The 15,060-nt window shown below is 39.5% G+C and overlaps 1 protein-coding gene across 3 annotated transcripts in view; it reads right to left on the bottom strand.

Moving 5' to 3' along the window:
- The window catches only part of TUB (TUB bipartite transcription factor), a 53,472-nt gene that overhangs the window by 25,854 nt on the left and 12,558 nt on the right, over positions 1–15,060 (bottom strand). Inside the window, exon 1 of one of the 3 annotated variants that reach the window (XM_075280947.1) lies at positions 661–1,135. The exons of the other annotated variants lie outside the window; for them this stretch is intronic. Within the exon in view, the coding sequence (XP_075137048.1) occupies positions 661–698 (38 nt within the window). The 5' untranslated portion in view covers positions 699–1,135. Of the gene's footprint in view, positions 1–660; positions 1,136–15,060 lie in introns of those variants that run through there. 3 annotated transcript variants of the gene reach the window in all.

Below are 15,060 nucleotides of genomic sequence, written 5' to 3'. Positions count from 1 at the left end.
AGACCTAATCCAAACCCTAACCCCAAGCCTAACAATAACTCAAACCTTTACCCCAAACCAAAAGCCAACCATAACTCCAACCCAAAACTAAACTCCAATACCAAAACTCTATCATTAACCCCAACTATAACACTAACCCAAAAACGAATACGGACCCAAATTCCAACACTAACCCAAAATCTACTATAACACTAACCCCAACCCTAATGCGAACCCAAATCCAGGAAGCCAACACATCCAAGCGTAACACATTAGATGTAACATACTAATAACATGACCCCATGACCGTGCCAGAAGGAGAAGAACTACAAGCATCTTAAGATCAAAGTGAGCAGAATGTGGAGAACCAAAGCCCAAACTGATGGTCAATCTTCGAGAGCTTCCAGACCATCATAAGGCCTGAGAGGTGCAGAAGATCTCACATGGGCACGGCACACATCCTTAGGAAAGTATTGGGTCAGGACATGGCACCGCTAGGATGGCATATCACTGCTCCTTCTCCTGCCACCTAAAACATGAATATTCTCCAAGACACAATCCATCGCCAGTGTGACCGCCATGTGGGTTATGCATCTGGTGATGGTTGGAGCTCTACCATGAATGGTTCAGCAGGAGATGATGGACAGCGTCACTCGGAGGTGAAGGAAGGAGGACAGGTACCTGTAAGGAATCCAGTCAGACTGGTACTTAGAAGTCATTGCTCCTCAAGGGCCTGAATCTCCAGCACAAGACAAGGCGACCCGTTCAGACCCCATGCAGACCTCTGCCATGTAGCCAGCAGCATCCTCTAGAGAGCAGGAGACACCTCAGGGTCTGGAGGAAGGTGAGCAGCGGTGCAGGAGGAGCAGAGTACAGTGCAGCGCGCTCTATCCCAGCAACACCCTCATCCTGTCTCCAGCAATAAACCAAGGAGAGATCCCTCAGCAGAGACTAATGCATCCTACACCGGGGCGGAAATGTTGGCACTAAAGTCGCCTCTGTTGGCTGCTGCGGCCCCCGTGAAGCTGCTCAGCTTTGTCCTGCTGCAACATGATGCTCAGTCCCCTTCACCTGCACAGCAGGCAGCAGCAGCAGCAGCATTCAGTGTCTTCATTTAATGAGCAATTGCACAGAGCAGCAGCAGCTCCACATCAGCAGCCAGACACAACCCCCAGTGATGTCATCTGCCAGTCACCAGCTGACTGCAAAACCTGGAGCAGAGCCTGCAAAACCGGGAGCAGCCAGCACCATGACAGGAGGCTGGGGGTGCAGAGGCTTCACGTATCCGTCCTCTCCAAGGATCACACTAAATAGAGCAATGTGCAAAAAATATTCACACCCCCTCCCATTCCATCTGTCCAACATTGAATGGAGTCAATCCCAGGAGCAGAACCCAAGGAATCTTCAGCATTAGGAAAAATGACCAGATCTTATTCCTAAGAAGCTTCTGGTCAATGCAGAATTCAAGGCTCCTTCTCTGAAGTCCAGGCTCTGATCAGGTCTTCTTCAATCCCATCGTTGTGGATTCTCCACCATTGACCTCCGCTGAGGCTGCTGCAGGTTCTTCACAGATGACTTCTCTGGTTCCTTGCAGTCCTTTGCTCTCCTTGTAAGGTTGATGGATCTCACGGAGGTTCCACCAAGTCCAGAACCTTAGAACCGGCCATAACAGAGTCTCATCCCCATCTCCCCTGGGATTTCCATTGTACACGACCAGAGGTCCCTGCAGAACTTTGTGGTGAAAACTCCTAAGCCTGAATTCACACAGAGTACATGCGACCGGGTCAAAAATGCACCAAAACAACCTCATTCCGATGAATGGACCCAAAAATCTGCCACATGTGAATATCTCCTAATAGTCCAGGGATCTATTCTGTCCCGTCAGGTTCCTTGGTTTTAATGTAGCACAGATCAGGAACCGTTCAGTGTCAGGGGGTGAATACTTTTGCATTTGTATGAACTCCAGCTTTGCAGCAGTCTGCGCAGAGTCGTGTCAGTGACTTGGGGGCGATGCTGAGAAGTAACGCCATTGTGCCGGTAACAATCCCTCCTCTCCATGCATGGAGCGACAGCTCGGGCTCCAGGTTGTCATGGAGACTCGAGTTCTCATCCTCCTCATCACCGGACACCGCTCTGCCGCTAATCAGACCATTGTTATTAGATCTCCGATAATAAATCCCCGTAATACAAAGAATCTGCTCCAGAGAGGCGATATAATAGATATTACACTCTACGTGCTGCAGTATATAGAGATCCCTGCAAGAGAGCGCCCGGGAATATACCGAGTGACAACCTCACACAGCTGATAGATAGATAGATAGATAGATAGATAGATAGATAGATAGATAGATAGATAGATAGGAGATAGATTAGATAGATAGATAGATAGATAGATAGATAGATAGATAGATAGATAGATAGATAGATAGGAGATAGATAGATAGATAGATAGGAGATAGATAGATAGATAGATAGATAGATAGATAGGAGATAGATAGATAGATAGATAGATAGATAGATAGATAGATAGATAGATAGGAGATAGATAGATAGGAGATAGATAGATAGATAGATAGATAGGAGATAGATAGATAGATAGATAGATAGATAGATAGATAGGAGATAGATAGATAGATAGATAGATAGATAGATAGATAGATAGATAGGAGATAGATAGATAGATAGATAGATAGATAGATAGGAGATAGATAGATAGATAGATAGATAGATAGATAGATAGATAGGAGATAGATAGATAGATAGATAGATAGATAGGAGATAGATAGATAGATAGATAGGAGATAGATAGATAGATAGATAGATAGATAGATAGGAGATAGATAGATAGATAGATAGATAGATAGATAGATAGATAGGAGATAGATAGATAGGAGATAGATAGATAGATAGATAGATAGATAGATAGATAGATAGGAGATAGATAGATAGGAGATAGATAGATAGATAGATAGATAGGAGATAGATAGATAGATAGATAGATAGATAGATAGGAGATAGATAGATAGATAGATAGATAGATAGATAGATAGATAGGAGATAGATAGATAGATAGATAGATAGATAGATAGGAGATAGATAGATAGATAGATAGATAGATAGGAGATAGATAGATAGATAGATAGATAGATAGATAGGAGATAGATAGATAGATAGATAGGAGATAGATAGATAGATAGATAGATAGATAGATAGATAGATAGGAGATAGATAGATAGATAGATAGATAGATAGGAGATAGATAGATAGGAGATAGATAGATAGATAGATAGATAGATAGGAGATAGATAGATAGATAGATAGATAGATAGATAGATAGATAGGAGATAGATAGATAGATAGATAGATAGATAGATAGATAGGAGATAGATAGATAGATAGATAGATAGATAGGAGATAGATAGATAGATAGATAGATAGATAGATAGGAGATAGATAGATAGATAGATAGATAGATAGATAGGAGATAGATAGATAGATAGATAGATAGATAGATGATAGATAGATAGATAGATAGGAGATAGATAGATAGATAGATAGATAGATAGATAGATAGATAGGAGATAGATAGATAGATAGATAGATAGGAGATAGATAGATAGATAGATAGATAGATAGATAGATAGATAGGAGATAGATAGATAGATAGATAGATAGATAGATAGGAGATAGATAGATAGATAGATAGATAGATAGATAGATAGATAGATAGGAGATAGATAGATAGGAGATAGATAGATAGATAGATAGATAGGAGATAGATAGATAGATAGATAGGAGATAGATAGATAGATAGATAGATAGATAGATAGATAGATAGATAGATAGGAGATAGATAGATAGATAGATAGATAGATAGATAGATAGGAGATAGATAGATAGGAGATAGATAGATAGATAGATAGATAGATAGATAGATAGGAGATAGATAGATAGATAGATAGATAGATAGATAGGAGATAGATAGATAGATAGATAGATAGATAGATAGGAGATAGATAGATAGATAGATAGATAGATAGATAGGAGATAGATAGATAGATAGATAGATAGATAGATAGATAGATAGGAGATAGATAGATAGATAGATAGATAGATAGATAGATAGGAGATAGATAGATAGATAGATAGATAGGAGATAGATAGATAGATAGATAGATAGATAGGAGATAGATAGATAGATAGATAGATAGGAGATAGATAGATAGGAGATAGATAGATAGATAGATAGATAGATAGATAGGAGATAGATAGATAGATAGATAGATAGATAGATAGATAGATAGGAGATAGATAGATAGATAGATAGATAGATAGATAGATAGATAGGAGATAGATAGATAGATAGATAGATAGATAGGAGATAGATAGATAGATAGATAGATAGATAGATAGGAGATAGATAGATAGATAGATAGGAGATAGATAGATAGATAGATAGATAGATGATAGATAGATAGATAGATAGGAGATAGATAGATAGATAGATAGATAGATAGATAGATAGATAGGAGATAGATAGATAGATAGATAGATAGGAGATAGATAGATAGATAGATAGATAGATAGATAGGAGATAGATAGATAGATAGATAGATAGATAGATAGATAGATAGATAGGAGATAGATAGATAGATAGATAGATAGATAGATAGGAGATAGATAGATAGGAGATAGATAGATAGATAGATAGATAGATAGATAGATAGATAGATAGGAGATAGATAGATAGATAGATAGATAGGAGATAGATAGATAGATAGATAGATAGATAGGAGATAGATAGATAGATAGATAGATAGATAGGAGATAGATAGATAGATAGATAGATAGATAGGAGATAGATAGATAGATAGATAGATAGGAGATAGATAGATAGATAGATAGATAGATGATAGATAGATAGATAGATAGGAGATAGATAGATAGATAGATAGATAGATAGATAGATAGATAGATAGATAGGAGATAGATAGATAGATAGATAGATAGATAGGAGATAGATAGATAGATAGATAGATAGATAGATAGATAGGAGATAGATAGATAGATAGATAGATAGATAGATAGATAGGAGATAGATAGATAGATAGGAGATAGATAGATAGATAGATAGATAGATAGATAGATAGATAGATAGGAGATAGATAGATAGATAGATAGGAGATAGATAGATAGGAGATAGATAGATAGATAGATAGATAGATAGATAGGAGATAGATAGATAGATAGATAGATAGATAGATAGATAGGAGATAGATAGATAGATAGATAGATAGATAGATAGGAGATAGATAGATAGATAGATAGATAGATAGGAGATAGATAGATAGATAGATAGATAGATAGATAGATAGGAGATAGATAGATAGATAGGAGATAGATAGATAGATAGATAGATAGATAGATAGATAGATAGGAGATAGATAGATAGATAGATAGATAGATAGATAGATAGATAGGAGATAGATAGATAGGAGATAGATAGATAGATAGATAGATAGATAGATAGGAGATAGATAGATAGATAGATAGATAGATAGATAGATAGATAGGAGATAGATAGATAGATAGATAGATAGGAGATAGATAGATAGATAGATAGATAGATAGATAGATAGATAGATAGGAGATAGATAGATAGATAGATAGATAGATAGATAGATAGGAGATAGATAGATAGATAGATAGATAGGAGATAGATAGATAGATAGATAGATAGATAGATAGATAGATAGGAGATAGATAGATAGATAGATAGATAGATAGGAGATAGATAGATAGATAGATAGATAGATAGATAGGAGATAGATAGATAGATAGATAGATAGGAGATAGATAGATAGATAGATAGATAGATAGATAGATAGATAGGAGATAGATAGATAGATAGATAGATAGATAGGAGATAGATAGATAGATAGATAGATAGATAGATAGATAGGAGATAGATAGATAGATAGATAGATAGATAGATAGATAGATAGGAGATAGATAGATAGATAGATAGATAGATAGATAGGAGATAGATAGATAGATAGATAGATAGATAGATAGATAGGAGATAGATAGATAGATAGATAGATAGATAGGAGATAGATAGATAGATAGATAGATAGATAGATAGATAGGAGATAGATAGATAGATAGATAGATAGATAGATAGGAGATAGATAGATAGATAGATAGATAGATAGATAGGAGATAGATAGATAGGAGATAGATAGATAGATAGATAGGAGATAGATAGATAGATAGATAGATAGATAGATAGATAGATAGATAGGAGATAGATAGATAGATAGATAGATAGGAGATAGATAGATAGATAGATAGATAGATAGATAGATAGGAGATAGATAGATAGGAGATAGATAGATAGATAGGAGATAGATAGATAGATAGATAGATAGATAGATAGATAGATAGATAGGAGATAGATAGATAGATAGATAGATAGATAGATAGATAGATAGGAGATAGATAGATAGGAGATAGATAGATAGATAGATAGATAGATAGGAGATAGATAGATAGATAGATAGATAGATAGATAGATAGATAGATAGGAGATAGATAGATAGATAGATAGATAGATAGATAGATAGGAGATAGATAGATAGATAGATAGATAGATAGATAGATAGATAGGAGATAGATAGATAGATAGATAGATAGGAGATAGATAGATAGATAGATAGGAGATAGATAGATAGATAGATAGATAGATAGATAGATAGATAGATAGATAGGAGATAGATAGATAGATAGATAGATAGATAGATAGATAGGAGATAGATAGATAGATAGATAGATAGATAGATAGATAGATAGGAGATAGATAGATAGATAGATAGATAGATAGATAGGAGATAGATAGATAGGAGATAGATAGATAGATAGGAGATAGATAGATAGATAGATAGATAGATAGATAGATAGGAGATAGATAGATAGATAGATAGATAGATAGATAGATAGGAGATAGATAGATAGATATATAGATAGATAGATGATAGGAGATAGATAGATAGATAGATAGATAGATAGATAGGAGATAGATAGATAGATAGATAGATAGATAGATAGATAGATAGGAGATAGATAGATAGATAGATAGATAGGAGATAGATAGATAGATAGATAGATAGGAGATAGATAGATAGATAGATAGATAGATAGATAGATAGGAGATAGATAGATAGATAGATAGATAGATAGGAGATAGATAGATAGATAGATAGATAGATAGATAGGAGATAGATAGATAGATAGATAGATAGATAGATAGATAGATAGGAGATAGATAGATAGATAGATAGATAGATAGATAGGAGATAGATAGATAGATAGATAGATAGATAGGAGATAGATAGATAGATAGATAGATAGGAGATAGATAGATAGATAGATAGATAGATAGATAGGAGATAGATAGATAGATAGATAGATAGATAGGAGATAGATAGATAGATAGATAGATAGATAGATAGATAGATAGGAGATAGATAGATAGATAGATAGATAGATAGATAGATAGGAGATAGATAGATAGATAGATAGATAGGAGATAGATAGATAGATAGATAGATAGGAGATAGATAGATAGATAGATAGATAGATAGATAGATAGGAGATAGATAGATAGATAGATAGATAGATAGGAGATAGATAGATAGATAGATAGATAGGAGATAGATAGATAGATAGATAGATAGGAGATAGATAGATAGATAGATAGATAGATAGGAGATAGATAGAGAGATAGATAGATAGATAGATAGATAGATAGATAGGAGATAGATAGATAGAGATAGATAGATAGATAGATAGATAGATAGATAGATAGATAGAGATAGAGAGAGAGAGAGAGAGATAGATAGATAGATAGATAGATAGATAGATAGATAGATAGATAGGAGATAGATAGATAGATAGATAGATAGATAGGAGATAGATAGATGGATAAATAGATAGATAGATAGATAGATAGGAGATAGATAGATAGATAGATAGATAGATAGATAGGAGATAGATAGATAGATAGATAGATAGATAGATAAATAGATAGATAGATAGATAGATAGGAGATAGATAGATAGATAGATGGATAAATAGATAGATAGATAGATAGATAGATAGATAGGAGATAGATAGATAGATAGATAGATAGATAGATGGATAAATAGATAGATAGATAGATAGATAGATAGATAGATAGGAGATAGATAGATAGATAGATAGATAGATAGATAGGAGATAGATAGATAGATAGATGGATAAATAGATAGATAGATAGATAGATAGGAGATAGATAGATAGATAGATAGATAGGAGATAGATAGATAGATAGATAGATAGATAGATAGATAGATACATTGTGTTGCATCATTATAAGCCATTCAACTGATCTGAATGAATGCTATATTGGACTTATATGTATGGGCCCCTCTGTGCTATGGGCCTAGCTCCTTGCCCAGTAGAGGGCGCCTCAGCCACACACTCACTCACTTCCTGCCTGCAGCCATTATATAGACTATGGTACTATAGCAGCATCTAGTGGCAGCAGTCAGTATTGCAGGTATACAGTCAATACATTGTGTTACAAAGAGATAAAAGCCCCAGAAGGGGCAGTTGGGGGGTCATAGAGTCACATTGGTAAGTAATACATCAATGGTAGGATGTTGTTCACACAAACATGAAAATCAGCCACACGATGGCCTAACAGACCTAGTCACATTCCTCTGAGCTCCAGACACATCACCTGCACTGATACACTGTACCAAACCCTCAGCTGTGTGAAACATCAGCCAGTACACAGCTCCGGCCTCTGGATGTCCATAATAGTTCCATTCACTGACAGCAAGCAGAGGAATAGAAACTCATGAAATCTTCGCCCTCCCTCTCTGATCACGATTTACAGTCCGCTGGCGACTACCGCGCAACGACGGCCCAATATAATCGCCAGGGACAACCATTTCTATGACAAGTGTAATTTACTATCGATATTAATTCTGTGCCTGACGTGCACAAATTCATAAAAATCCAGCCGTCTACCCCCCCTCTCCCCGCCGTAGTGATATCGGCTCCTGGGCCGGGGTCACCGCTGCGGAGAGTCTGGATTCATTTCCTGAGCCGCTGTTATCAGCTCTGTCTCCTCACAGTTATCTCCTGTCTTATGGATCGGTTATATAATTCTGCTGTCGGGGGATGGGGCGATACCTATAACATGGAGGGATGAAGGACAGGTGCAGCGTCGGGAGAAGCTCTGCAGATATCATCATCATCATCATCATCATCATCATCATCATCACAGGATACAATCCAACAAGATGATTATATATGAAATATGAACCCGAGGGAGAGATTCTACAGCTAGTGAAGGAAATACAGAAGAGAGTGGCTCCCTCTACTGTCAGGTAATGGTGACAGGTGACAACCGCTCCCTCTACTGTCAGGTAATGGTGACAGGTGACAACAGCTCCTACTACAGGCAGGTAATGGTGACAGGTGACAACAGCTCCTTCTACTGTCAGGTAATGGTGACAGGTGACAACAGCTCCCTCTACAGGACAGCAATGGAGCAAATATCAGGTGACAACAGCTCCCTCTACAGGCAGGCAATGGTGATAGGTGACAACAGCTCCTTCTACTGTCAGGTAATGGTGACAGGTGACAACAGCTCCCTCTACTGTCAGGTAATGGTGACAGGTGACAACAGCTCCCTCTACAGGACAGCAATGGAGCAAATATCAGGTGACAACAGCTCTCTCTACTGGCAGGTAATAGAGCAGATATCAGGTGACAGCAGCCCCTTCTACAAGCCAGGTAATGGAGCAGATATCAGGTGACAACAGCTCTATGTATAGTAGGGTAATAGAGCAGATATCAGGTGACAGCAGCTCTATGTATAGTGGGGTAATGGAGCAGATAGGTGACAACGGCTCCTTCTACAATCAGGTAATAGAGCAGATATCAGGTGACAACAGCTCCCTCTACAGGACAGCAATGGAGCAAATATCAGGTGACAACAGCTCTCTCTACTGGCAGGTAATAGAGCAGATATCAGGTGACAGCAGCTCCTTCTACAAGCCAGATAATGGAGCAGATATCAGGTGACAACAGCTCTATGTATAGTAGGGTAATAGAGCAGATATCAGGTGACAGCAGCTCTATGTATAGTGGGGTAATGGAGCAGATAGGTGACAACGGCTCCTTCTACAATCAGGTAATAGAGCAGATATCAGGTGACAACAGCTCCCTCTACAGGACAGCAATGGAGCAAATATCAGGTGACAACAGCTCTCTCTACTGGCAGGTAATAGAGCAGATATCAGGTGACAGCAGCTCCTTCTACAAGCCAGATAATGGAGCAGATATCAGGTGACAACAGCTCTATCTATAGTAGGGTAATAGAGCAGATAACAGGTGACAGCAGCTCTATGTATAGTGGGGTAATGGAGCAGATATCAGGTGACAACGGCTCCTTCTACAATCAGGTAATAGAGCAGATATCAGGTGACAACAGCTCCCTCTACAGGACAGTAATGGAGAAAATATCAGGTGACAACAGCTCCCTCTACTGGCAGGTAATAGAGCAGATATCAGGTGACAGCAGCTCCTTCTACAGGCAAGTAATGGGGCAGATATCAAGTGACAACAGCTCCTTCTATTGGCAGGTAATAGAGCAGATATCAGGTGACAGCAGCTCTATGTATAGTGGGGTAATGGAGCAGATATCAGGTGACAACAGCTCCTTCTACAGTCAAGTAATGGAGCAGATATCAGGTGACAGCAGCTCTATGTATAGTGGGGTAATGGAGCAGATATCAGGTGACAACGGCTCCTTCTACAGTCAAGTAATGGAGCAGATATCAGGTGACAACAGCTCCCTCTACAGGACAGCAATGGAGCAAATATCAGGTGACAACAGCTCCCTCTACTGGCAGGTAATGGAGCAGATATCAGGTGACAACAGCTCTATCTATAGTAGGGTGATGGAGAATATATCAGGTGACTGCAGCTCCTTCTACAGGCAAATTATGGAGCAGAAATGGAGCGCAAAACAAGTATGGAGAATCAACCCATAATACAGAGGGAAAGTGGTACAGGGCAGGGAAACAAATATGGGTAATCATCCCTAACATACTGGACAAGGGAAGTGGTACTGTGCACGGTCCATATATACAGGACAGGAGAAGTGGTACTGTGCACTGTATATATACAGGACATGAGAAGTGGTACTGTGTAGTGTCCATATATACAGAAAACAAGAAATGGGACTGTGTATTGCCTGTATATACAGGACAGGAGAAGTGGTACTGTACACGGTCCATATATACAGGACTAGAGAAGTGGTACTGTGCACTGTCCATGTATACAGGACTAGAGAAGTGGTATTGTGCACTGTATATATACAGGACATGAGAAGTGGTACTGTGCACTGTCCATATATATACAGGACAAGAGAAGTGGTACCGTGCGCTCTCCATATATACAGAATAAGAGCAGATCCTGAGAATTACGCCCAGTATACAGGACATGAAAAGTTGTACTGTGCCGCCATCCTCTGCTCTTCCTATAGTTACTCCTTGAGTCCATTTATCAGGTTATAATAGGCAGGTGATCTCTCTGCAGAGTCTTTCGTGCGGCTCTTAGTGATGAGATGGAGGTGCAGACGTTTGGCGGATCACGCGATTTCCCCGTCTGTCTCCTATGTGGGCTGAGGACAGATCTGTCTTTGCCAAAACTAATTTCCTAGGAAACAAAATCAGAGAAGATTCTGCTGCCAGTCGGGCTCCAGACACAGGACCATTAGGTATATATATAATATATATATATATGTATATTACACAGGCCAGACAGGAGGAGGGAGGAGGCTGGGAAGAAATCAGTAGTAAGACTCTATAGAATACTATGGAGGGTCTAAGGAAAGTTGGGTGACTGACAACCTCTGTGGAATCTGTGAGCGGTTGTCACATATTTCGGGAGTATATAGGTGAAGCTTTCCTATTATCTCATGAGCAGACAAGTCTTTATAAGGATCCTGCAAAGAGAGATCACAACTATAGACAATGACATGTTACTGGGGAAGCTGGGTGACTAGTGTGACCAGAAACTCTACCTGCCTGAAGTCACCACTAGAGGGAGCTCACTGAGGACAGAGTTATTATTATGGAGTCCATGGTCATGTCTAAGCAGGGGATTTGGATCTCTTAGAAACATATAAGGAAATCAAGAGCAGAATCGTGGACATTGAAGGTCCAGAGGCAAGGCCGAACACCAGCGCAGGGGGAGACGACTGGTTGTCAGGTTCTGGTTGTCAGCAGCAGAGATCCTGCTTACTATATTCTATATGAACATTCAGGGAACTGCTGAAGATTTCACATTACAGAGCCGCGTGCAATATCAGCCAGACGTGCGGAGCTGCAAGGAGCGACCTGTCACTGAATCACCCGAATAGTCCGGGCTCTTCTCTATTAGTCGCAGCTAAAAATGTCAGGATGACACAGAAAATCTCTTCATTAAATCCCATCTAGTGCGGCCCCCGGGCCGAGGAGGGAAGTGACGGACGACCGAAAACACCTTCTATAGGAGAACACGTGATACTACATTCTATCCTGTATATTATATCCTACATGATGGTACATTATATCCTAATACATTCTATTACATCCTGTTACATATTATACTATATATTAGGTTATATTGTATCCTGTTACATATTATACTATATATTAGGTTATATTGTATCCTGTTACATATTATATGATATTATATATTAGGTTATATTTTACCATGTTATACTAGATTAACCCATTTTCTTCCTTTTAGTAGAAAACAAGCTCTAAAGTTATCCCTACCAACCATCTAACTTACCCCAGCATTGAGAGGGAAAGTCCAAACATAACCAGTAAATTGCCAGTATATACAGATATAGTCATTACCAGATGGGGGTGGGGGGCACGTCATAGCTGTATCTCTGGTTTTATAGCAGTATGAACTACTGTATACAAAGCTCACATTCCTGACTTGTCTTAAAATTAGAACTGAGATCTCTGTGTCATATGAATGATGAATCTCAGCCGTCATATGGCACCAAAACCAATGTTCTAGGTGGTATAAAACCAGAGATACGTCGATTTGACGTGACATCCCCCTCCCCTTTGGGAACTGATACATCTGTACATGCAGCAATGCACAGGTTGTGTATGGATTCTCTATGCAAATGCTTAGCTAGGGAGAACTTTAGAGCCTTTTCTATACAACCCCCACCCAATAGTAAGAAAGTGTAACAACACTGACACTTGAAGGTGAGAAAGTCTAAGTCTAAAAGTTATAGACAGTACAAACTTAGACTAGACAGTCTTATACTACACCAAATTTATCACAGTGACCGATGGTCCATCTCGCAACTAAAGATGAATGTGAACGGAACATCCTGGGCTTCAGACTGATACATTGTAACAAACTATCAGCACAGGAAAGAAATCTCTGAAGACTGGATACAATTGTAACAAAACCTCAGCTTTAGTGCAGTAGGTCTAACCTAATCCCTCTACACTGGTACATGCGGGCGCTGCAGACGAAACGAGCTCTAAATCTATCCCCCTCCCCCATGCGTTTAATTAACGCGACTCCCCGTTTACACCCATCTCCAGAAAGTGTAGCTAAGCGCTGTGAACTTTAGCGCGGTCTCGCCGGACGCGCAGTGTATAATTTCTCCAATTAAGGCTGCATTAATGTAGTGTTTATGGCTGCAGAGATAAGGAGAAGAAGACGAAAAACAACATTTCCCTTCTGCCCGGACACATTATTATTGGCAAGTCCTGAGCTCTGGAGGAAAAGTGATAACACGGGCCCGGCTATCGGCAAATATAGAGGCCGCGGCGAGAAGACGTCGATACTGAATGGCCAAGAACATTAACATATTACAAGGAGAATTAATGAGGAAACTCGTATGATGCCCAGATAATAGAGCGCGGCGTCCTCAGTGACCTTCACAATGAGACATCTCCGGGTTCATAACATGTCTATGGACTGTGTAACCCAATAGGACCACACAAAAACCCTCCACCCATCAGGACCACACATGAACCCTCAACACAGCAGGACCAGACATGAACTCTCAACCCACCAGGACCAGACATGAACCCTCAACCCACTAGGACTAGACATGAACCCTCCACCTACCAGGACCACACATGAGCCCTCTACCCACCAGGACCAGACATGAACCCTCAACCCACCATGACCAGACATGGACCCTCCACCCATCAGGACCAGACATGAACCCTCCACCTACCAGGACCAGACATAATCCCCTTAGCCATCAGGACCAGACATGAACCCTCCACCAACTATGAACAGACATGAACCCTCCACCAACCAGTAATAGACATGAACCCTCCACCCATTAGGACCATTCATGAGCCACCCACCCACCAGTGATAGACATCAACCCTCCACCCACCAGGACCTAAAGTAAAAATTCCACCCATCAGGATCAGACATAAATTCTCCACCCATCACAACTAGCTATGAACCCTCCACTCACCAGGACCAAATATAAACCCTCCACCCATCAGGACCAGACATGAGAACTCAACCCAACCAGGACCTGACATGAGCCCTCAACCCACTAGGACCAAATATAAACCCTCCACCCATCAGGACCAGACATAAACCATCCAACCACCAAGACAGATATGATCCCTCCACCCACCAGGACCAGGTGCAAACCAAAACTTAGGGAGGCTGGGCCCCTGCTCCTTCCACTACGTAACTCTCAATCTGTGACCTCCCCTATAATGGGGGGCTGTGTTACCCACCAATCCTAGGGATCCATAGATCAGGGGGGCTCTACACTGACCACACGCCGGCCCTCATATACGTGTATTGTGTATGGATACAATAAGGCCACTGTATACTATGTGTAGCGACAATATTAGGGGCACCCGGACACTACTTTGCTTGAGGCTCCCGTAATCCTAAATCTGCCAGTGCCTACAAGATCTCCTGAAATACTCTGTGCTGCTGAGAACTTGCTCCTTCCACCATGTC

This window comes from Leptodactylus fuscus, chromosome 7, assembly GCF_031893055.1.
Source record: "Leptodactylus fuscus isolate aLepFus1 chromosome 7, aLepFus1.hap2, whole genome shotgun sequence".
Taxonomy (NCBI): Eukaryota; Metazoa; Chordata; class Amphibia; order Anura; family Leptodactylidae; genus Leptodactylus; species Leptodactylus fuscus.
Note: the sequence above shows the minus strand (reverse complement) of the source record. Positions and strands in the feature narration are given on the sequence as shown.